The sequence below is a fragment of the Mobula hypostoma genome, chromosome 7 (assembly GCF_963921235.1).
Source record: "Mobula hypostoma chromosome 7, sMobHyp1.1, whole genome shotgun sequence".
In the NCBI taxonomy this organism is placed as follows: Eukaryota; Metazoa; Chordata; class Chondrichthyes; order Myliobatiformes; family Myliobatidae; genus Mobula; species Mobula hypostoma.
The window spans coordinates 38,780,899-38,807,571 of NC_086103.1; the positions used below are offsets into that span (position 1 = coordinate 38,780,899).

General features: G+C 38.9%; 1 protein-coding gene across 1 annotated transcript; it reads right to left on the minus strand.

Moving 5' to 3' along the window:
• Positions 1-983: 983 nt before the first annotated feature.
• Positions 984-23,741, minus strand: LOC134349244 (serine/threonine-protein phosphatase 2A catalytic subunit alpha isoform). Its single transcript, XM_063053276.1, has 7 exons — positions 23,387-23,741; positions 9,458-9,667; positions 7,658-7,831; positions 7,278-7,367; positions 6,482-6,643; positions 4,456-4,574; positions 984-3,681 (listed from the first exon to the last, which is right to left on the minus strand). The coding sequence occupies exons 1-7, from the start codon at positions 23,486-23,488 to the stop codon at positions 3,609-3,611; spliced, it is 930 nt and encodes a 309-aa protein (XP_062909346.1). The 5' UTR covers positions 23,489-23,741; the 3' UTR covers positions 984-3,608.
• Between the last annotated feature and the right edge of the window lie 2,932 nt (positions 23,742-26,673).

Below are 26,673 nucleotides of genomic sequence, written 5' to 3' on the forward strand. Positions count from 1 at the left end.
ATGTTTTAAGGTAAAATTGTTATCAAGTCTATTTTAGTAAGTATTAAGAGAAATCAAACTAAGCACTTCATGATCAAAGCCTTTTTTCCATTATTCCAAAATCACAGATTAAAACATTCCATTTATATCCTGTTGTGCAAGACTGAATGATACAAACCTCTTCATTGTAGCTAGATTTAAGGCAGCAATAATTAAATCCAGCTGATTCTCCCCCCCCCCATAGAATCTGCAAAATGGAAATGACAATTTTACAAGACAATTTTCATTGCAAATCAGTTAGTCTGTTTTCCAAAACAGCAACATTTTTCAGGATACCTAGGCGATAAAGCACTACCTTTCGCCATCGGTTCCTCAAATTGTCCACACCATGACTAATTTAAAATATGTCACACCTGTATTTTGCAACTAAACAATGACCAACTAATAATGGTCACTTGGCATTGAGTTAACAATGGAACTGAAACTCAATGACATGCTTTAAAAAAAAGATACATCCTTGATAATTGTTCACAATCTTTTTGTTGCAGCCCTTGCTCCAAGACCAAATACAGCTGATGCAGTAAACCAGATCTTAAATCTAAACAAAGCAAAACTGTCCAGCCAGCCATCCATAGCTCAAGGTATAATGAACAGATATCTTAAGAGTTATTGATAACCAAATTCCTTGCAACTTAAAACTTCTCAAGCAACAGGTGCTTGTGTATCTGGATGCAAATTTATACTTTTTATTATTACATCATAGATCCTGGCATGGAATTCTAAAGCAACTTACAATGTTCTTTTGGTTTTCCAGCAATGTAAACATTTGAGATTCGGTGGCAGTTTGCTTTGTTCAATTATTCTTCGCAATTAACCAGAACCCACATTTCACTGAGATGCATTTATAGACAATACCAGAAATACAAACGTACTAGTGACCACTCTCATGTTAGCTTGCTCACAATGGCATGCAGTAACCAACCAAATTACAATCAACACACAGGAACTTTAGTCTATTTTTATTGGTTCAACAAATTTCAGATATATAGTCCCACAAAAATGAAAACTGTAAATTATCACTATCAAATGCTGTAAAAGGGATGGCCACCATATTGAAAAGCAACTAACTTATACTTGCCATTCTGGTAAAGCTTATGAAAATTTGTTGTCTAATGATAACGCACAACTCCAAGTAAAAAAGGTATTATTTATGAATTCATCTTTATAAAGATTACATGGAGACAATAAATTTAATACATAAATATGTGAAAACTGGAATGTATCTCTACTGGAGTCGGCTAAGCTACCAGAACACAAGTTTAGAGGCACATCATTCACTTACAAGAACTGAAGAATGTACCAAACGACAAGGATGGTTTAAGTTTACATTCAACCAGTGACAGTAACTAAACCAGCCATGTCCAGAGTTGCATAAAAAAGTTAATGTTAACAAAGTTCATAATTCTAGGATACAATGCACAGAGCTCTGTAAGATCATAACTCCCCTCATCCACTCTGGGGACCCATTACTTTCTGTCCAGTGTTCACCCTTAAAAAGTTCTAGTTTTGTACATCAAATTATTTTATTTCCAATAAATGTAAGTGCTGCTCCCCTGAACAGTAAGAATGGATATACAATTCTTGTATTCACTGAACGTTCAAACTGTTCCCTCATTGCAGTGCGATAATGTGGATAAAACATCACCCGCATGATTATCCTGGAGAGAATGAGGCTAAAATTCAACATATTGGTCTGGTACAATTTTGTGTCTTCAGTTCACTGACACACAAAAAAAAGTTCTGTTGTCATTACATGAAGTTTAGACAAATGGTAAAGAAATCAAGGACCTCAACTTCAAAGGACACCAAGACAAGAAAAATATTTCAACTCAGATTCTTTTCTTCAAGTTTAAGTGGCTATACCAGTAATCTTATCAAAAATCACATGATTCTTTTGCAATTTTTTTCCTCCCTCCATGTTACTCTTAGATTAATTGATGAAACAATCCTTAGAAACTCTCCTTCTTCATGCATTAATATGGAACTAAACTTTTTATGTGATTATAGATATATGTAAACAAACAAGCACTGTGTGAATGGTTAATAACAACTTTTCCACGCTGTAAGCTTCTACTTCCATTAAAATGCAATAGAATTAGGTAATCGATTCTGATTTAGGCTTCATAAAACAGCTATTTACAGATTTACAGCTCAGGAATTAAATCAAGACCAACCAGTACTCAACACAAACTCTCACCTATTCCTTTTCATTAAACCTTTTCATGCAATGTGTATTTTCTCCCCCTTCTGGCTCACTATATTTTTAAAGCCAGAATTCTCACAGATAAGAGCACCCATGACCAGAGAAAGACCAAAACAAACATTGAATCAAATGTTATGGCAAGCATTTATAAATTTGCAAGTCAGTACCAAACCAATATGGCACCTCAATGGTCCCAACAACTGGATCATCAACAGAGCAAACGGAAAAAAGTAAACCCAAACACAGCATAGCTACAAAAACAGAAACATTTTAATTGAAGTTAGATTACGTATTTTGTTGAAATTGGATGGTGCAGGATTTAGCTAAATTTAAATATGTGAATATCAGAAAGACAGCACAATATTTTTTCATATAAATTACTGCCAGGAAAAACTGAAGGATTGGTTTTAGAAAATGAGGAACTATGTAATACTGACTACGGTCTTGGTGCTTCAAAACTAATTACAGCACATGCAAAAGCATTTATATTAGTCAATGAGGAGAGATTTGATCTAACTTTTTGCTGGATACTTGTGCCTTGTTATGCATTTTCCTCAATTCTATTAACATTTCATAGGGAAACTAAGGAGATGCAAATTGGCCATTTGGTTCCTCTCAAATGCAAAAACATATCCTGTACGAGCAATTTCAGTCTTTTATTATTTTAACCTGGAGCCTTTGATACACAACTAAAATATTAGTGTAACCATTTTACATAAAGGTATCATGTCTTTCATCCCAATACAGTTAAAATCTGAAATATCTCAATTCTTGGTTCATAATTTTATGGAAAATGACATAGCAGACATCTGCCATGATTTTTTAAAAGGAAAATTTTGTTCCATACAACTTATTTGAATTGGACATTATGAAAAATACATCGAAAACAGTAGAGACAAATTAAATTAAACAGTATTCCCTGAAACAAGATTTCAGTACTGACACAAATAGAGGCTGTTGTATTTTAAAATGTTCTTTTAAGCTCCATTGATTGTTTACTGCTATTGTTTATCTACAAGTCATGCTTGGTATGCTATAGCTAAATGAATTATCACGAGGTGCAGGTTTTAATGTTTACATCTTTATCTCTGCAATCTCTGAAAAAGCAAAAGTAACTACAAACTAGGCTCAAACCATGGTTCTCAACCCATAACTTTCACGCATCAGCATGCATTGATGAACAGGTGCTCAAGTAGAACAATGAGATGTTTGCAGACTGAGGGTTGTATTTATTATGGCACGTCTTTTGGTCCATGATGACAGATTTCTGAATGTTTGAGATTCTCGCTTATAATTTGAAGTTACTGTTGCTCTTCCAATTCTGTCAGGCCAATGTTTAATTCATGGCAATACTGTACAAAAGATTTTACAGGAAATAATCTGGGGTGCGACGAGTCACATGTGGTTCACCTCTGCGAGGCGCAGGATCAAACTGTAGGCTATGGAAGTAGAAGAGGAACAATCATTAAAATATTAGGCAGTAACCACATCTTAAACCTTACTATGCTAATCAAATACTGGCCTGAAAAGAAATAATCAATAAATAAAGCACACATCATTTTAACAAATTAATGTTAAGGAACAATCCACCTTAGAAAATATAGTTTTCTTATGCCTTCATCCCATATATTAAAGAAATAAACTCCAACAAAACGATCAATTTCAAGACATTCAGATGATTAAATGCCATTAATCCAATTCTGAAAAAAATATCCCATTTATTAACAGAAACTCAGGACTCAAAAATGGAAAATTAACTGGCCAATAAAAATGAAGATATGTTTCACCAAAAACAGTCTGCCTTCATTGAAGGCAAATAATAAGAGCTTTATTCCAACAGAGGGAGATGGGAGATCAGGAATACAGATTTACAATTTACAGCCCCAAGTAGCATATCTGAACTGTTGCTATGATAGCCACCATTTAATAACAACACCCCCCATAAAATTCAAAGTAACACTGAAATGGTGTTAGGTAAACTTTGAGCACTCTATGGAAGAGTTTAAATTTGAAATAACAATACTTAAATGATGCATTTAAATGCATCATTTTGAGAACTGCAAATTGGCACATTTGTTCAGCTCTCATCCAGGAATCAGTAAAGCTCACATGCACTTTCCAATTATATATCATCTTACCAATTAACATAAGCATTTAAAACAAAAAGTAATATTGACTACAAGGATCTTAATATGGCAATATGTATCACTTACAAAGAATATTTAAGGGTGTCATCAAGTTCCATTATTGCGGCTTGATTCCCACAACGATAACAGTAGTTTGGAGCACTGAAAATTGTCACTACGTTGCGATCGTGGCACCAGTTGTAACCCTATTGACAGAAATTGCAATATTATAAAACGTTCTAGTATGAACAATTTAGTCATTACACAGGATGCTTGCTAAATAACTTCAGAATTGTGCCTATGTACAGCAGGCTTGGCAACCAGTTCAAAGAGCTCCAAGAATAATTCCCAGACCAAAAAAAAGTCAGGCTAATTAGTCTAGCACAGGGGCTCAACGCAACTGCATAAAGATCTGTAGATTAAGTTTAGACAGCATGTACTTTTACTGATTATTTAATCTTGCCAGACAGGGATAGACTAAACAAAAGTTAGAATGATCTTGATCTTCATTCAGAAAGTAGGCAGCCTTAAGAGTGTACTGTCAGGACAAAATGCCTACACATGATGCTCCAGCAACTGATGATAGAGAAATTGTTTTTACTTTCCTGCTTGTTACTTCCACATGAATGATCATAGGTTCCCATTCTTTCTAAGGGTTACTCTAAGTCTTTCTTCCCTCCCCACTGTCAAAAACTGTCAGATCAACCTGCAATTCTGACATTAAAATTTGAAGAACAAATATCAACAAAATAATTTGACACTTGGGGGTTTAATGAAATAAGAGTTACTGGAACCAGTATTACTCAGGTGATTTGAAACTGCTCAACTTTTGGCAATTTTATTTTTTGCCAAATTTAAACTTTACCTATATTTTTGAGACCTTGGCCTTAATACCTGCTTTTGGATGTGAGTGGCAATTGGATCCTCAATTTCCTGACTTGCAGACCTGAGTCAGTTTGGATTAGCAAAATCTCTCTGACAATTTCCATCAGCACATGTGCACCGCAAGGCTGTGCGCTTAGCCCCCTGCTCTACTCACATTCCATTTGATTGTGTGGCTAAGCATAGCTCAAATGCCATATCCAAGTTTGCTGACGTAGGCAGAATCAAAGGTGGCGATAAATCAACATATAGGCGGGAGATTGAAAATCTGGTTGAAAGTGGTGCCAATTCAAGCTCTTCTTCAATGTCAGCAAGGCCAAGAGACTGATTATTGACTTCAAGAGAACGAAACTAGTCCTTATTGTTGGATCAGAGGTGGAGAGGTCAGCAACTTTAAATTCCTTGGTGTTATCATTTCAGAGGACCAGTCGTGGACTCAGCACACAGGTGTAATTATGAAGAAAGCACAGCAGGTCCCCTACTTCCTTAAAAGAGTTTGCAAACATTCAGCATGATATCTTAAAGTTTATCAAGTTTCTACACATGTTTAATGGAAAGTATTGACTGGCCAAATCACAGCCTGGTACAGAAACAATGCCCTTGAATAGAAAATCCTACTAAAAGTAGTAATATGACATCACATCTACACAAAATGTTGTCATGGGAAAGCAGCATCAGATACCCCTACCATCCAGGACATGCTCTCTTCTCCCTGCTGTCATCAGGAATCTCAGAACTCACACCACCAAGTTCAGAAATAGTTACTATTCCTCAACTATCAAGACTCTTGAACCAAAGGAGATAACCGGACTCAACTCCACTTACCCCATCACTGAAGTGATCCCAGAACCAACAGGCTCACTTTCATAGACTCGTCATCTCATGTTCTCGGTATTTATTGCTTGTTTATTTATTATATTTCTTTATATTTTTATTTGCAGTTTGTTGTCTTTTACTCGCTGGTTGAACGCCCAAGTTGGAGTAGTCTTCATTGACTGTAACGGTTATTATTCTATGGATTTACTAAGTATGCCCGAATGACAACGAATATGTATATGGTGACATAAATGTACTTTGATAATAAATTTACCTTGAACTTTTTGCACCGTGAGCATTTTATGTTCCTATCTGTTTAAAAGCGGCTGTGTATTGTTAATGATCAAGTCAATATGGATTTTAAATTAAAATATCATTAGTTACTTTCAAGGGAAACCTCTTAACAGTACTTTACCTCCATCACCAGTTGATGTGCTCGTGAGACCAACGTAAGGCCATTTGCATGGTTAAAAGTCTCAGAAATATCCTGACCAAAGGTGTAACCAGCACCCCTGGGGGATATGCCCCAGCCCCCACGGTCATCAGGATCCGACCATAGCAAATCGCACATTGGACCCTAAAAACACAAAAAATACAAACCCATGAGAACGAAATGTTTCATTAGGTATTTAGGCAGTAAATACTTACGGCATTTGGGGTGTATGAGGTGTCCAAGGAGGGGTAGCATCTGTGAAGAAGGGGCCTGCCATGTCCAGTATGGAACAGTTTACTCACCCTTGGTCCCCACCAAACACTCATCTCTCACCTGTGGTTCCAAGTAGCTGTTTGCATGCAAAAGCAGCCACACCCCGGTGCACTGGTTCGACAGGCAGGCTAAACCAGGTGGGAGTAGCCAGCAGGCCTCATACCCCAGCGAGACAGGGACATGTCTGTCAATGGATGCGAAGCAATCTCTTGCAGACTGGGCGGAGAGATCAACAGTGAGTGCCAACAGACAGGAAGGCAGTTCTGAAACGCCCCATGGAGAGCGAAGAGCATGATGAGACACAGAAGCAGTCACAATCATCCACTGCAACTAAGGAAGATCCCAGTTTTGACAACCACTCATACCACTGGACCTGGGCTTCCAGGGTTGAGTGGAACCACCCCAGTGCAACGGCTTTTCCTATTTTAAGAACTTTCCTGCACATGTTTCCTGACATCGTTGGATATGATGGTCAACAACCACTCAAGGCATTTGATAAGCATACCTCATGTGGAACCTCCTGAAGGCGATCTAGTGCTCGGATGTGATCCAGTGTATCTATGGAAGGAGAAAGGCCTCCATGGAGACAGAAGATCTAAGAGAGACCAACAGCAATAATTTAAGGTACAATTCAGCCTGAAAGTTTATGTTAGCTTTCAGAAATTAACACACCACAGTTGTTATTAATTAAGCATATAGTTTCAAATATCAACTAGTTTTTAAATACATGCAAACAGAAGATTGAAACCCATATACTACTGCATGCTATCAATTGGAATATTTTGAAAATGGAGGCAACATTTGTATATTGAATCATCTACAACTACCATTATACAAATAGACGCAACTAGTTCTGGGTTAAATCAGTATTAAAAAAACACTCACCTGACCATCTACCAAGGCAGTGAGCGGAAGGTAATCAAAGAGATCAGTAAAATATTTCCACACATTGGCATTTCCATATTTTCTTAAACATTCATCATAGAAGCCATACACTTGTGTAATTTGTCTGCTTTCATGATTCCCTCTAAGTATTGTGATACGTTCACGATAACGTACCTGAAACAAAATCATTTTTATAAGCAAAGCCATGCTGGCTCATCCACCTTAGTAAAACAAGATCTTTTGATTCTTATAGTTTAATTCTTATAACAAACAATACATATTTTAGTTAGAATTTTGACAACTAAACAGTTTCCTAAAAGACCAAATGCTACTTTAATTTAGCTACCAAAATGGCTAATTTCAAACTGAAAACAGACTTTAATATTAGACTGAAGTAATTAGCCGGTTATCATTGTTTTCACCATCTACAGAAATGCAGCTATACTTAGTGACATTTCTCAAGAAGGATATTAGAAGGTAATTTCATTATAACATTCTTCCTTCTATTATTTAGAAGGTATATTGATATGGCAATTAACTATACTTAAACATTCCAGCTGATGAATTTGGTAAGTATTAATTCTGTTCCCCAGAATATTCATATTAATAAAAATTACAAATGAATATTCAAAATGTAAATGAATAGATGGCATGCAAAACAAAGTTTTACCACTGCACCTCAGTACATGATCATAATAATTACTAACATTCAACTCAACAGTTCCATCACTTTATAATACTCCAATGCTTAATAATAGCACATCATTAGTCATTATTTATATACAACCTTGATAAAATAGTTCATGGGTTTTTTTTTAAAAAGAGATTACAGATTAGAGTGCAGTAGCAAAATGGGCCTCAAATTGTCTTTCCTCACACAACCTATGCAATGGCAACATCCATCTCCAGCATGTCCTCAGCAAGTAGCCCCAGACCAGTTTGCAACATTTAGTCTCGTCTTTCACTTTGCTGAGATGTCAGCAAAAAGAAAATCATATATACAGTACCAGCAGGCATCTTTCACCAGATAGGTGTTTTTCTAACCAGTAACATTTGGCAAAACACGTGTCTCTGAGAACAGCTTGCATTACACAGAATCTTGTGCACCTTTATATGGTGATTCTTTCAAATAGCCCTCTCTTTCTAGATAGGTAATCTGATGAGACAACAACCAAGAAATCAGCTGAGAATCACTGTCAGGACATCCTTTAGCACAACAGAGTAAAATGTCGATGGTCAACCAAATTAAACAAGATATATTAGTGCTGAATTGAGCATCTCATTCACCTGAGCAGGAGCTGAATGGCTTGTTGCTGGAATGTATACAAAGTGCCTATGTTTTTATTTTATTGAATACAGCTCAGAATAACCCTTATGGCCCTTTGAGCCACGCCACCTAGCAATCCCCAATTTAATCCTAGTCTAATCACTGAATAATTTACAATGACCAATTAACCTACCAACTGGTACGTCTTTGGACTGTGGGAGGAAACTGGAGCACCTGGAGGAATCTCATGCGGTCACGGGGAGAACGTACAAACTTCTTACAGACAGCAAGTAGGAATTGAACCAGGGTTGCTGGTATGTAAAACATTGTGCTAACCACTATGCTACCGTATCTTCCCCAATATACTGAGCAGTTTTCTACAAATGCTACAAAGTGGTGTTGCCTTTTCAGAAGTCACAAGCCAAATTAACTCTAATGAGACTAAAGTGAAAAGTTTATAGTACAACTTACAGAAAAAATCAATTTTCTAGAAAAGATTAGAATTTTAATATTTTGCAAATAAAAATAGATACCTTAAGGGCTACAAGGAGTGTGACTGTTTCAACTGAATAATAACCTCGGTCAACATAATCTCCCATAAAAAGATAATTTGTGTCTGGTGATTTGCCTCCAATTCTAAAAAGTTCCATCAGATCATGAAATTGCCCATGGACATCGCCGCAGACGGTAACAGGACATCGGACCTCCTGCACATTTGATTCCTTTGTCAAGATTTCTTTAGCCTAAACAAGAAAATGAAAAAATTAGTTCACATTGACCTATTTGATCACATCAATACAGATGCCAATTTAAAAATATTTAGCCACTGATAAGAAATAATGATAAAATAACTGAAGCTGCTTTTATTTTGTCTTTATTTTCGACATTCACGTTGTCAACAGCAAGAAACAAAGGATCAACTTTTAAGTATGTGATTAGAGGAAAATCAGACATTTAAATTAAGAAGTTCCTGAACATATATTTGACAGTTTAAATCTAATATGCATGGATCTACCTTTACCATAATCCACAAAAATAAGATGGATATTCAGATATTGGCTGTAAAAGAAAAATTCTACTGATGGTTTCACTACCATTACCAAATAGCAAAACAATGCTGATGTGTTGCTCTTACATCATTGATCCAAAAGATAATTCCTGACACAACTATAAATTATTAGCAAGTTCCTCAATAGGCAGAAATTTTAGCAGCAGTTACAGAAATTATTGGAGACCTGGGAAGTAGGCATTTCAAGAAAGGAACATTTATAGCTCCTTTGTAAATAAGAGTTCAAATGTGGAAAAGTAGAATACTGCAGATGTTCAAATCTGAAACAGACACACTACTTTCTCGCGAGATCAGGTGAATGCCTTAAAACTTTGTTTCTACATTATTGGATGTTGTCTGACTCATATTTCCAGCACTTTCTATTTTAGTTTAAATAGTTATTGGGGTCTCCCTACCTTCTGTCCAAGACCTCTTTCAGAGTCGATGCCTCCAGAAGACACGGTACATCATTAAAGACCCCTCACACCCTCTCCATGAACTGTTTGTTCTTCTGTCATCAGGCAAACGTTACAGGAGCATCAAAACTAAAACCACAAGGCTACTAAACAGCTTCCTCCCACAGGCAGTCAGACTGCTAAATAGCTGCTCTACCTGACTCTGCTTTGGACACTTAACTTGCACTGGACACTAATGACTTGATTTTAACTGACCTGTGGCTGTTGTGTTTTACTATTTATTGTTATGTTTATTATTTAGTGTTGCGTTTGTTATGTTATGATTGCACTGCTCCTGGGAAACGCTGTCTCATTCTGCCCTGCAGAGCTGATGTACGGTTAGAATGACAAAGTTTTTTTGAATCTTGAAATATTTATTCTGCATTAAAATACATCATTCTCCCTTGCATAGCTCATGAGAATTCCACCTGTTCATTCAATCTCTTCCAACGATAATGTACAAATTTGTAAATTACATAATCTTCAAATATTTGTAAGTATAAAACAAAGTCTAAACTCAAGAACATCAAGCCTCAATGCTGGTTAAAACTTAAATATAAAAGTAAAATGTATAAATTTATAATAAAATTACCATGTATAGCTGATTCAATTTGGAAGTTAAACTAATTTTGCCCTGGAACTTGATGCTTTTTTTTTTAAAAATATAAATCAATTTTGCTATCCCTAATCCTGCCCTTTAATGGTTCATTGAGAATTACAGATGGCTTTTTCTTTTGAAGAGACCCATACTAACTCAGAAAACCTACATGTTGGTATCATTACAATTTGGTCAAAACACTCTCATGTTGCTCCTGAATAGTTTATGTGAAGCGGCATTTCCAGACCAGAGCTTAAACATGCCACCTGTAGGCTAAGGGCTTCGAGATTTTTTTTGATGGAAAAAGTCCCTTGTATTTTGCTCCAAGAGATTTCATTTTTCAACTTCTAACTCATTCTCAGAAATGATACATTTTCAAATCACCTCAGACAATGTCATAGAGCAAATGCAGAATGTAACTTTTAAAACGATTTGGCAAAGTAAATTACAGGAAAGTGCTAGTAAAAGTACAAAGCCAATAATAAATCATTGGCGCCATGAAATTAGTTGAAACAAAGCCACATGTAAGCAAATAAAATAATTTTTTTAAATTTCTGATTTACAATGCAAGTGTCTACAAAACAGTTCTCACTCAGCTCAACTCAAAATAAGCATAATCCCAAAAAGTTGAAAATATTCAATTATTTTAATCTTATTCTTAGGCAGCATCTTGGAGACAAATTACTTGCATTTCAGTTTTGTGGTTTTAGTAGTCGCCACAGAACCCAATGTTAGGTCAGAAATGCTCATCTTCAAACATCTCGGAACCCTTCCACACACGGGGCAAGTTGTGGCTGCTGATAAGTGGGTCGTGTATGAAGTGATCATACATTGCTAAAACAGGACCTTGGTCATTCCTCAACACCATCCCCTATGCTCCTATCCTTTGAAGATACTGAGTGTAATTAGCACCCTAATACCAGAGAAGTTGGCCCTGTAGAGGATAGTGATATTAATCCAGTTGCCCTTGCAGTGAATTTGGGGGGCCTTGCATGGACTGCATTGGTTTATTTTCCCAATGTCTTGAGGTGGCTGCTGTTAACAGTGCAGAATCACACAGATGACAAGGTTCACCGCTGTCCACAAAACCATCTGCTGTATGTTAGGCAATACACACAAAATTCTGGAGCAACTCACTAAGTCAAACAATATCTGATGAAGGATGGAACGTCGACTCAGACCATGAGAGGCCTGTGTCAGGCATTTTCATGCCTTACAAGGCGCAGATTGGAAGTCTGTGTGGGGCGCCACTCCTCAGACAGACTAGAGCAATGTGTAATTAAGTGCCTTGCTCAAGGACACAAACACGCCGCCACGGCTGAGGCTCGAACTAGTGACCTTGAGATCACTAGACAAACACCTTAACCACTTAGCCACGTGCCTACACGTGAAGAGTCTCAGTCCAAAACATTGACTGTTTATTCCCTTCCATAGAAGCTGGTTGACTTGCTTGAGTTCCTCCAGCATTTTGTGTGTTGATCAAGACCCCCATCATCTGCAGAATATCTTGCGCTTATGTTGTATGTTAGGTCGGAGATACTGATCTTCAAATATCCTTTGCCCAAAGGCTGTAAGAAAATTTCTAATTTCACTATTGATGTTACTCCCTTGGAGAAGTTGCTGAGTAGATATAGGAAGTGGTCCAGATTTTCCACTGTTTTAACATGAATCTTCAGTGTCAGAAGACAGCAATACAACAGGGGCAGGTTGGCAGTAGACTTTGACCTTGCAGATGGGCAAGTGTGTAGCCTAACTTCTTTGGCTAATTTCAGTGATGGTTTGGAGCTTAGCCTCTGCATGTACACAGAAACAAGTATTATCTATATACTACAGTCTGGGTAACTTTGGTTCTATTCTGTATTTATTTTAGGCTGTTTAGCTTCCCATTATTCCTGATGATCACTACATTCTGAAGGATGTTTGTTGCAGGGGAGATGAGAAACCTCAGCTTAAAAAAAAGGCGAAACAAAGTAAAGACACGCTCTTGTTTGACACTGGGGTTTGTTGAGAATGGTTCTTCCAGTACACTATTGCAGAGAAAACATAGGAAGGTAATGAATTCCTGTGGCAAAAGGTGGGGCATAGGAAGAACAGTGGATGGTGAGATCCAGAGATCCGGGCTAAGCAACTCATCAACAGACAACACATTAATGCTGAAACAGCCATCAAAAGCTCTGACACCCAATACCCCAGCCCACGGAGAGCTTGGAACAGGGTTACCAGGGACAGATGTAGCCAATCCAGGTTAAAAGGAACATTTTCAAGACTTTCTTAAACATCTGTTCTTTAGTGAGAATACTTAACTCCATCTCACGGCAGAATTCAGCACAAATTCACAGCCTCATCACTCACATTTGTGCAAGTGTTGTTCCAAAGGACCTCAGTGACCCCCTGCTATCCATTACAAGGAACATCATTACCAGAATCTTTCACAGCTACCTCATCCTAATGGGTGAAGAGCTGCTTCCTGAATCAATGTGGTTTCTACTGAACCAGAGGCAAACTGACATATTTTCACTGTACAAGAAAAACACGGGACGCTTTAATAATTTTAACACAGTCAAGCAAGTTTTGACAATCTTCAACTATGCAGTGAAATGAAATGCATCTTTTTCAACTAAATTAATCCCAGAAGACTGGCAGTATTTGCATAGAAAGAGTTAGTGCTTCTGATGAATGAGCTGAAACATAAATTCCACTTCCCACCCACAGTAGCTGCCTGACCTCTTGCTTTTTGTTATTTTTGACTTACATCTGCAGCTGCTTTCCACATTTATCTTTAAATTTATCATAGAAGACTCCAAAAACATGACCTTTATTTCCCCTGCAATGCAAACAAAACCTTGTACTAAAGTCCATGCGTAATTGCCAATTGTGCGATTAGCTGTCATATTTAAAGAGTTTCTTGATTTGTCTTAAAATCACACTATAACCTCAAAATGAATTCCAGGGACTTGATGCATCTTGTAGGGTTACAGATCTAGTCACGGCCTCAAATAATCAAAAAGCAGAAAGACAAGTCTAACATCAGCATGTTTGAAAACTTCAAATATACAGACCACAAAATAGAAACCATAAGAGATTGAGTGCATTACCAAATGTATTTACCAGTTACTATTTGTAGAGTTACATCTTGAGTTAGGCATAAATTGTAAGATGGACATGTTCCAGAGACAAAGGTATAAGAGTACATTTTTTTTAAATATACAAATCAGATCCACTCAATTGTGCCTATCAAAGCAGATGTTCATTCAAACCACTTCAATATAGCAGCCTAGGTGTTAATCGTGCATAATTATTTAAATATATTGCAACCCAACAGTATTTAATCTGGAGCGACGGTAATCAGATGTTGATACTTTAACTCTATTTGTTCTGTTATTAAGTGGGAGGTGGATAGGGAATACACAAGTAGATCAAAATCAAACCTCTCAGGATACCACAAAGCAACTTGCATTAGATGAATTACTTCTTATCCAATTTCATATAGATGAAAATAGCCACACCTTCACCTCCCCAAAAAGGTATTAAAGAAATTTAAAATAAAATAGCTGCACCTTAAATGAGTAAGAATGTCAAAAAGTCTGTTCAGTATTATATACAAAAACATAATCTTTAGCTTTACCTTCTTATCCCATTTCTATTTATGTCATTTAATAACTATTCCGTTCAAAACTGGAGCATTTATTCCTGACAAATTTATGAGAAAAATCAAAAAAAATCATTACATGTTCATACATTACCAAACATTCAAAGTGCTCACTTTACTCCAATTCCTACAACTACAGAATAGCTTTAAAAACCAAACCTAAAAAACACATAAGTTGAGGCTTAGTTTCTGCTCATCATCTTCCTTGAAGAAGGAAATGAAATCTTAAATCGCAAGTTTTGGTACATTCAAAAATAATCAGCCAATCTTCAAAAATCTACCTTTAGAGTGGCAGTACAGTTGATACCAATGTGTCAAAGTAAAATTTATTTTCAGAGTGGTCACCACATACAACCCTAGTTTCTTTTTTCTGCAGGCATACTTAACAAATCTATAGAACAGTAACTGTACACATCAGGAACTTGTAAACAAACTTCAAATGCAGATATAAATAAATAGCAATAAATAGTAAGCATGAAATAACTATATGAGTCCTTAAGTGAGTGTAGGTGATGGTTGAGGCATAGTAATTGTTCTTGAACCTGGTGGTGAGAGTCCTGAGGCACCAATGGCACCAGCAAAAAAGAGCACTGCCTGGGTGGTGAGGATCTTTGACGATGGACGCTCCATTTCTACGGTAACATTTCATGTAGATGTGCTCAATAGTTAGGGGAGTTTTACCTGTGATGTACTGGGCTGAATCCACTACCTTTTGTAGGGTTTTCCACTCAAGGGCATTGGTGTTTCCATAACATGTCATAGCGCAGCCAGTCAGCACACTTTCCACCACACAACTATAGAAGTTTCTCGAGGTTTTTGATGACATACCAAACCTCTCCAGACTCCTGAGGAAGTAAACACACTGCCATGCTTTCTTCACAATAATGGGTCCAGAACAGGACCCCTGAGATAGTGACAACCAGGAATTTAATTACTGACCCTCTCCACCTCTGATCCTCCGATGATTATTGGCTCATGGACCTCTGGTCTAGAATCAGTTCTTTGGTCTTGGCAGTGAGCCATATCTCAAATAATGCTGAGTGGCAGTGCAAGAAGATAGAGCCTAGTGATTTGGTGCCACAACAATAACCATTCCCTCAATGTCAGCTCAGCAGAACAAACGAGCTGATTATTGACTTCAGGAAGAGGGGCACGTGCTCCTGTTTACGTCAACAGTGCTAAGGACGATAGCCTTTTAAGGTCTTACCACACAGATGCCACAGCCAAGAAAGCTTACCAGCACCTCTACTGTCTCAGGAGGCTAAAGTTGTTTGGCATATCTTCTGCGACCCTAACCAATTTTTAATCAACGTACCATAGAAAACATCCTAAGCAGATGTACCATAGCCTGGTATAACAACTGCTCTGCTTCTGGCTAAAAAAAACTGCATAGAATTGTGGACGCAGCTCAAGCTCATGATGGAAACCAGCCTGCCCTCCACACCACTGCCTCAGTACAGCAGTTGGCATAATCAAAGAACCCACCCACCATGGCCATTCTATCTCCTTCCCCCCCCCCCACCACCCATCAGGCAGAAGATACAAAAGCCTGAAAGCACACACCACCAGACCCAAGGATGGTTTCCAGCTCATGGTTATAAGACAAGCGCACATTTCCCTAGTACAATAAGATGGAATCTTGACCTTACAAACTACCTCGTTGTGATCTTGAACTTTGCTGTCTATCTGTACTGTACACTCTTAACGATTTAATCTGTATGTACAGTATGCAAGGCAAGTTTTTCATTGTATTTTGGTTCATGTGAAAATAAACCAAGTGCTTTTATTATTTAGAAAATGATAAAACAATCTTTTATCTACAGTAGGCTACTTCCATTCAGAAGTATATTGCTTGAATCAAAAAGGTGTTTTTTTGAAACAATCCCCAAAAATTTCTGCATGTTTTTTCTGCTTTAAACTTCCAAAGTCATTCATAATGACATCAACTGACCTTAAAAATTAATTTGATATTTATTTCCCCCATGACACTAAAATGCTTTCTCTTGACCAAATCTCTTTCTAAATATTGACCACTTCTACAGTCAAATTCTTCGCAAGGACATTTTCTGTACGTTTTTCAAGAAGTGGTCACTATTAAATTATACATTTAGATTATGTTCAAGTGGCAGTCTATCTACAATGTGACAATTTTCAAGTTCTTGACTACAGACTACATTGTATCACAGAAATACAATTACAGCTCAATTTCGTTTCCCATTTTTGGCAAACATGCATTAAATTGCAATGGTTGAACATTTAAAATTGAAATACCCAAAACTAAGTCCTTACTGAAATCTCCCATTAATAAATTCCAATCGATCTATCATATTAATGTCTATTAGCTACTGAATATGCACTTTTAACAATTTTCTTTAGATCACATGCTCACTGCACATTTTCATTGCTCAATACGATATCTGAACATCTCCATCGAAAATGTGGTGTTCTTTTGTAGTTCAAATTCTCAGCCATCTTCCTTCATGGAACATTTTAGGTCTTACTAGCACCTGTATCCAAATAAAACTCCTATATCACACAAAAAATTTCGTGGGTGTTGCTTTGATTTTCCCCTTTCAATTCAAAGTGCATACTGCTATCAGTCATATGACAAATCTCTCCATAACCCAGTTAAGTATTATGGCAATTTGTGGATCAGGCTGAGAATATCTGAAAGATTTGCATTTATAATACCTTTTATAATTTGTAATATACTAAAGTGACTTATAGCTGAAATACCTTTGCAATGTAGTCATTGTTGCAATACAGGACACAGCACACCCTCATCTAGTGGCTTGCTACCATGTCAACATTTGGATAAGGATTAATGCCAGGTCATGTACTATCCTCATTCTTGCATGCAGATTGACCAGAATCCATGGGGGGGGGGGAGGGGGAGGAATCAGGAACCAAAACACATATACAAGGCAGCCTTACTACATTATAATGAACCCATTGTAAAGAATGCTCATTAGGTCAGCACACATTTTAGCCAGCCATGGGACAGTCTTGGGTTCAAATCAGAATAACAAGAAATTAAGAAATGTCACTATTTTAATCAGAAACAGTAACAACCAAATGTTCTGTGGCTAGATGTAATTGCACGCCAAATGGGGGAAAGCCACTAAAAGTAATTGCAAGTTAAATACCTCAATACTTAAGCATTTCCTAGAGACCAAAAATACGCCAGAGGTCATGAATACACTGGAACTTGGTTACGTACAAAAATACATATTCAAGTGACACTGCAAGACATAATCTACCATTTATATACAAAAGATAATATCAGAAGTACTCAGATTAGACAGCATTCTAGAAACAATCAACATCTGGGCCAATTCCCTGCTTCTGTTCCTCTTTCCACAGGTGCTACCTGGTCTGCTGATTATTCCCAAAGCTTTCCATTTTAGATTTCCAACATTGTTTTGCTTTTACATTAAATGTAGAGCCAATTTAGGTACTTAAAATCCTAATACTCCTAAATCAATATATACAAGGGTCCTAGAAAAGATTTTTAAAGTCCCTAGCTATGGATGAGGTGCTACAGGACTGAAGGATAGCTAATGTTCTGTTGTTGAAGAAAAGCTCTAATAAACTGGGGAATTATACAACAGTGAACCTATCAATAGTGGGCAAGTTATTGGAAGGTATTCTAAGGGATCAGCTACATAAGTATTTGGATAGATAGGGACTAGTTAGGGATAGTCAACATGATTTTGTGCATTGTAGGTTGTGTCTAACTGATCTTACTGTTTTGAGGATGTTACCAGGAAAGTTGAAGAAGGACGTAGTCTACAAGAACTCATACAAGGCACTTGATGAGATTTCACATGGGAGGTTTGACAAGAAGGCTTAGTCACTTGGCATTCAAGATGAGGTAGTAAATTAATTTAGACATTGGCTTTGGTAGTAGATGGTTGCCTCTCTGACTGGAGGCCTGTGTCTAGAGGAGTGCTGCAGGGATCGGTGCTGGGGCCATTATTGTTTGTCATCTGTATCAATGTTCTGGATGATAATGTGGTAAGCTGGATCAGCAAATTTGAAGACAACACCAAAATAGTGAACAGTAAGGAAAGCTACCATAGCTTGCAGTGAGATTTGGACCAGCTGGAAAAATAGGGTGAAAAATGGCAGATGGAATTTAATGCAGACCCGTGTGAGATGTTGCACTTTTGGAGGACAAAGCAGTGCAAGACCAACATGGTGAGCAGCACAGCACTGAGGAATGCAGAACAGAGGGATCAAGGAATACAGATCCAGGAGTAGGTCAGCGGGCTAGGCAGATTAATAGTTCGGCATGGACTAGATGGGGCTATTTATACGCTGTAGTGTTCAATGATTAATTTTAGCCTTTGGGAAAAAAAACCCACAAGCACTATTTACATTTTTCATCTAAATTCAAAATTAAATAGAAATTAGGATCAATGGCAGAAAATATACTATTTTTCAGCTCAAGTGCAGATATTTCCACATGTAACATCTTATAAAAGAAATTGAGTATCAATTAAAACATGATCCCCGGAACTAAACTGTTGCAAGACAAAATAGCTGAACAATGACGTACAGTTGGAGACAGAACATAAGTACAGAAAATGCAAATGTGCATTTTATTCTTCAATGACATCAACCTGTTTGTGAAACCACACCCTCCTGTAAAACAGCAGGATGTGAATCCCAGAAATATCCCAAAAAAAAGATAATAGCACGGAAGCAAGCTTTTAGCCCATTGATTCCTTATCAGTTTCACAACAGCAAAACTCCCCAGCCCTGGAAATTCTGTCCCTTCAGATTCTGTTCAATGTTGCTTTTGAAAGCAACAGTTATGCCGAGCCATCACTACCTTTTGCAGCACATTCTAGATGTTAACCAGTGTAAAAAGTGTTATTTCCTCATGTCTCTTGAAATCTGCTTCATTCTTCACCTGCTAATTTCTGACCTAATCAATGGGAACAATTTCAACCTAATTACTCAGTCCATACTATTCTTTATTTAAAATACCTCCACTGGATCTTCTTGTGACCACTACAAGAACTGTCACATATTTCTCTAGGTTATCCACAATACTCAAGTCCCCCACACTTGCAACCATTTTCATTAAATGTTCTCTACACACCAGGACTGCAAATCATTCCTCCTCATAAGAGTTCAAGGAATTGAGTATAGAGGTTACAATCTCTGTACGAGATGTTGGTTAGGCAAAACTTGGAACACTGCTTTCAATTTTGGCCACCCTGCAATGGGAAAAAATGGCATTAGGCTGGAAACTGCAGAAGAGATTTATAAGCTTGTTGCCAGGATTCAAGAGACTGAGTTATGGAGAGCTTAAGGCAATTGGGATTTTATTCTCCATTAGTGGCTAAAAGTAAGGAGCAATCTTACAGAGGTGCATAGAGTTAATCTGCAGTCTTTTTATCTAGTATTGGGGGAATAAGGACTAGAGGACATAGCTGCAAGGCACGAGGGGAGAGATTTCACAGGAACTGGAGAGGCAGGTATTTGCAAAACTTGAAAGGGGCTTGGACAACTACATGGAGAGGAAAGGTTTAGAGGGGTATGGGTGAAACTTCAGCAAATGGACTAGCTCACCTTTGTCAGATGGACCAAAGGGCCTGTTTCTGTGGTGTAGCAGAGACTGAACCAGTGTTTTATATACTGCATTTTATACAATCTTCAGAATCAACTTTAATATCACTGGCATGTGTCAAGAAATGTGTTGTTTTGCAGCAGTAGTACATTACAATAACTATACATTACAAAGAAAGGAAAAACATACTAAGGTAGTGTTCATGTCATGACTTCATTGTCTATTCAGAAATCTGATGACGGAGGAGAAACTGTTCCTGAAACACTGAGTGTGTCTTCAGTCCCCTATACCTCCTCCTCGATGGTAGCAATGGGAAGACAGCATGTCCTGGATGGATGGATTTGGGGGGGGCGGGCAGGAGGATCCTTAATGATGGACGCCACCTCTCTCAGGCATCATTTTTTTTCGAAGGTGCCCTGGATGCTGGAGCTGGCAGACTTTACAACATTCTGCAATTCTTTTCCAATCTTGTGCAATGGCCCTGCCATACACGACCGTGATGCAATCAGGTAGAATACTCGCCACGGTATATTTGTAGAAAATTGCCAGAGTCTGTAGCGACATACAAATTCTCCTCAAACTCCTAATAATGAAATATAGCTGCTATGTGCCTTCTTTGAAATTGCATCAATATGATAAGATTGTCAGAGACACCCAGGAACTTGAAACTGTTCGCCCTTTCCACTTTTGATCCTTCAATGAAGACTGGTGCATGTTCCCTCAACTTCCCCGTCCTGAAGTCCACAATCAATTTCTTGGTCTTATTGACACAAGTGCAAGGTTGTTGCTACGATGCCATTCAACCAGCGGACCCATCTTGCTTCTGTACGTCTCCTCGTCACCATCTGAAATTCAGCCAAGAATCGTGGGTGTAGAGAGTAGAGCAACCTTGATGTGCGAGTATTGATGGTCGGCCAGGAGATGTTATTTCAGATCCACAGGCTGTGGTCTCCCAGTGAGGAAGTCAAGGATCCAGTTGCAGAGAGAGAGAAAAAAAAAACAGGCCCAGGTTTTAGAGCTTGTTGATGAGAACTGAGGGTATAATTGTGTTGAATCCTCAGATGTAGACAATAACAGCAGCATGATGTAGGTATTACTATTGACCGGGAGCGCCAAAGCCAAGCGGAGAGGCAGTGAGTTTGCATCCACTGCAGGCAAATTGCAGCAGGTTCAGGTCCCTGCTTAGGCAGGAGTTGATTCTAGCCATGACCAGCCTCTCAACGCACTTCATCACAACAGATGTGTGTACCACTGGGCAACAATTGTTGAGGTAGCTCATCTGGCTCTTCTTGGGCACTGGTATGATTGCCTCCCTTTTGAAACAAATAGAAATCTCCAACTACAGCAGTGAGAGATTGAAGATGACCTTGAACACTCCTGCCAGTTGGCTGGCACAGGTTTTCAGAGCCCTACCAGAAACATCATTAGAGTTCAACCTCTTTAAAGATGTTTTGACGTCAGCCAAAGAGACAGAGATCATAGGTCACCAGATACTGCAGGGATTCGCACAGGTAATAATTTATTCTCCCTTTCAACACATGCATAAAAGGTGCTGAGCTCATCTGGGAGTGAAGTTTTACAACCATTCATGACGTTAGGTTTTGCTTGTACAGTGAACCCTATCAGAGCTGACAAACATCCGATTCCATCTCTGACCTCAATCAGAATTGTTTTCCTGCCCTTGTATTCTTTAGAACTGGACTGCCTAAATTATTTTTCTTTGCATTCCTCCAACCAAAATGTAACACTTCACATTTCAAAGTATCAATTTTCAACTGTCACCTGCCCAGACGTTCTAACATTGCCTAATTTTTTATTTGTCAGCTATCAAATTGTCTATCATTGGCAAGTTTGAAAACCACTTCCCAAATACCCAAGTCAATAATATATTAAGTACTGTAATGACCTTGGTGCTAATCCACAGGGAACTCCATCAAATATTTCCCTCCAGCCCAAGACACCCTACAAGTCCTACAATCCAAGCAACGTTCTGCACTGCATTCTCTTCAGCACAACCAGATCCTTCCTACAGCATAGCAACCAGAACTACACACAATCCCCCAAAATCTATCTAATCAAGTGTTGCAGCATTATACTCCAACATTATTCTATATCCTGATCAATGAAAGCAAAAATGGCATATACACCATAACCATCTTCTCCCACACAATTCTGAAGAATACCAAGTCCATTTATCAAACATCCAACGCAAACGGCAAGCTCACCAAACTGCATTCTCTCTTACTAGTCCATCCTCACCTAACCCTTGTGGCAAAGTCTACAGGCCACATTACCCTCAGCAGCCACTTCAAATCCCCGAGAGCTAAAGCAAGTCATCCTCGATTTCCCGAGATGGCCAAAGCAGCAGGTAATTCTGCCCGAATATTTCAAGATTACACAATTTAAAACCATTAATATTTTTAAGATATTAAGTCCACAAGCCTTAGGTTCTTTTCTGAAAAAAATGTTCCATGAAATTCTGATCTCGTTATATTACAGCGGTTCTTTAGCACGACTGCTTTCTGTTGTATGCTCCCTCTCAAGTGATCTTACACTTTCAAGTATCAAATACGGATCCAAATAAACACGAAGGTTAAAACTAAGCAAACAACAAACATCCGCGTCAAATTTAGGAGCTATCCAAATAATACGAGAATCACACCTTTAAATCTAATACCAGTTCGGAACTGATACGAACGATTATACGGTGGTAAGGGCGGGTAGGGGACAGAACGATTCCGAGATCTGTCTGCAATTGTTATGCTGCTGCTCGGAGCGGTGAATTGCAGCCGCGAGAATGGCAGCCCGGAAGGCGCCATTTTAGGTGCACACTTGTAAGGTTTAATTTATGCGGCACAGAAATGCCGGCTCCTGATCCGGGAGCACCGAAAGCAAAATACTCCCAGTCTTTCGAGGGGACTGACGGCAGTTTAAACACCTTGCTTGAGCAGTAGTATATTTTTTTTAAACTGCCGGGGGGCCGCCTGTGCTTTGGTGTCTGAGCGAAGGCGACATTAGCGGGAGGCTCCGGGACTAGGCCACCCCGGGGCGGGGGGGGGGGGGCGGAGACACGCCGGACCCCAGTAACAAGGCCCGGCTGTGGGAAAGGCAACCCACCCTCACCGGCTCACCTTCTCGCACAGCGTCTTCACTTGGCTCTCGGTCAGTTGCTTGCAGTCGTTCAGCTGTTCGATCCACTGGTCCAGCTCCTTGGTGAACGCCTTCTCGTCCATCGCTCAACGACGCGCTCGCCGCCGGCTTGCAGCGGGACGACCGATTCACGCTCACACAGAGAAAAACCCACAAAGGAGAGTGTCCCCGTCCCCCCTACTTCTATTTAAAAATGAATGTTATGTTTATTTAAAAGCAGAAGCTCAGTCGGAGAGGGTCTATACGTGGAGCTGAAGCGGCAGCGCTGCCCTTCGCAGCCCGATCCCTCTCCGGCTTCAGCTCCCCGGCCAAGAAAATGGCCGCTCGCCCGCAGTGACATCAGCGCGCAGGCGCTGTCGGGCTCGGGCTCGGCCGGCCTCTGCTTTCCGGATGGGGAGCGAAGCGCGGGGCGGTCGATCGTGCGCCGACTGCATTCCAGGAGCCGGCATCAATGCCAACGCTCATCAAATAGTTTACCCGTCCACGTCAATATTTCGGGGAATCCCTATGCTTTGGGAATGGTGGTGTTTCTTGTTAAAGAGGTTCCAAAAGCCTGAACCTCTGCTGAAGTTCCTCAGGGATAGGTTAGTGTGTTCTAACAGTGGGCAAAGTTTTAGCTTTCAAACGCTTTGCAACCTCACCAAAGGAATATGAAAGACTTTATATAACGATGTTTTTATTCATCAATCTGAGGCAGGAGAAGAATTGCGAGAAATGGACTGCAATGAAGGTTCACTAGATTTCATTCCTGAAATTGAAAGATTAAGCAGACAAGGCCTATACATTCCAGAGTTTAGAAGCATGAAATTCTTGAGAGGGTTGACAGACTGACGATGATATCTCCCCTATTTTGTGTATCTGGAGAAAGAGGTTACATATCACAAAATAATGGATTGGCTTGAGAATAAAGCAACAGAAATGGTGATTGGTCTTTTAAGAAGTATGAGAGAGGGAGTTTCTTTTTGGGGTTGATAGTAGTCATAGTCATACTTTATTGATCCCAGGGGAAATTGGTTTTCGTTACAGTTGCACCATAAATAATTAAATGGTAATAAAACCATAAATAGTTAAATCATGATATGTAAATTATGTCAGGAAATAAGTCCAGGACCAGCCTATTGGCTCAGGGTGTCTGACCCTCCAAGGGAGGAGTTGTAAAGTTTGATGGCACAGGCAGGAATGACTTCCTATGACGCTCTGTGTTGTATCTGCAATTCACCTCCACCTTCTGAGTCTCCACCTTCTGAAATTTGCCCTGTTTATTGCAGCAATTAATTTCACTTTATGTTATTTGGACTTTGCACTGGATGTTGTTTAATGTCACCTTCCATTTTTATGCAGTGATGTCATTGAGGTGTTATACTAAAAAAAGAGAAGTATGATGAGGGGCAGACCATTTGGCTCCTTCATCGAAATCATAGCCAATCTTCGACCTCAGTTCCATTTTCCTGCACTATAGACATATATAACTCTTTGAAATGAGGCTTGCATCCTGAGCCCAATAGCAAAATACTGCAGATATAGGAAAACTAAAATATAAACAGAAAATTATGTAAACACTTCACAGTTCAATCAACATCTGTAGCAAAGACCAAGAAATATGTGAGCTGATGTTTAATTTGTGGAAAAAAATGAGCATGACATCCTGCCTGACGTTCAGTATTCACCTTCCAGTAGATGTGACTGCTGTACTATTGAAGTTTTGTCTTAATCTCTGATTTTATCTGCCTGTTTCAGTCTCATACTATTATTTTGAAATACAGAAAGAGATTTCTCCCCAATGATCTTGCTAATGCTTACACCTCAATCTATGAACAGACTGTCTCCTCCATGGGCACAAATATCTGCTAGCAAGATTTTCAATTTTTCAATCAGAATCAGGTTTATCACCAGCATGTGACGTGAAATTTGTTAACTTAGCAGCAGCAGTTCAATACATAATCTGGCTGAGAAAAAAATAATAAATAAAATTAAAATAAATAAACAAGTACATTAATTACATATATTGAATAGATTTTTAAAAAGTGCAAAAACAGAAATACTGTATATTTTTTAAAAAGTGAGGTAGTGTCCAAAGGTTCAATGTCCATTTGGGAATCGGATGGCAGAGGGGAAGAAGCTGTTCCTGAATCACTGAGTGTGTGCCTTCGGGCTTCTGTATCTCCTACCTGATGGTAACAGTAAGAAAAGGGCATGTTCTGGGTGCTGGAGGTCTTTAATAATGGACGCTGCCTTTCTGAGACACCGCTTCCTAAAGATATCCTGCATATTTTGTAGGCTAGTGCCCAAGATGGAGCTGACTAGATTTACAACCTTCTGCAGCTTCTTTTGGTCCTGTGCAGTAGCCCCTCCATACCAGACAGTGATGCAGCCTGTCAGAATGCTCTCCACAGTACAACTATAGAAGTTTTTGACTATATTTGTTGACATGCCAAATCTCTTCAAACTCCTAATAAAGTATAGCCACTGGCTTGCCTTCTTTATGACTACATCGATATTTTGGGACCAGGTTAGATCCTCAAAGATCTTGACACCCAGGAACTTGAAGCTGCTCACTCTCTCCACTTCTGATCCCTCTATGAGGATTGGTATGTGCTCCTTCATCTTACCCTTCCTGAAGTCCACAATCAGCTCTTTCGCTTCACTGATTTTGAGTACCATGTTGCTGCCGCAGCGCCACTCTGCTAGGTGGCATATTTCACTCCTGTACGCCCTCTCGTCACCACCTGAGATTGTACCAACAATGATTGTATCATCAGCAAATTTATAGATGGTATTTGAGCTATGCCTAGCCACACAGAGAGTAGAGCAGTGGGCTAAGCACACACCCCTGAGGTGTGCCAGAGTTGATCGTCAGCGAGGAGGAGATGTTATCACAATCCGCGCAGACTGTGGTCTTTCGGTTAGGAAGTCGATCCAATTGCAGAGAGAGGTACAGAGGCCCAGGTTCTGCAACTTCTCAATCAGGATTGTGGGAATAATAGTATTAAATACTGAGTTATAGTTGATGAACAGCATCCTGACATAGGTGTTTGTGTTGTCAAGGTGATCTAAAGCCATGTGGAGAGCCATTGAGATTGTATCTGCTGTTGACCTATTGTGGCAATAGGCAAATTGCAATGGGTCCAGGTCCTTGCTGAGGCAGGGGTTCAGTCTAGTCATAACCAACCTTTCAAAGCATATCATCACTGTTGATGTGAGTGCTACTGGGCGATAGTCATTAAGGCCGCCCACATTACTGTATTCTTCTTAGGCACTGGTACAATTG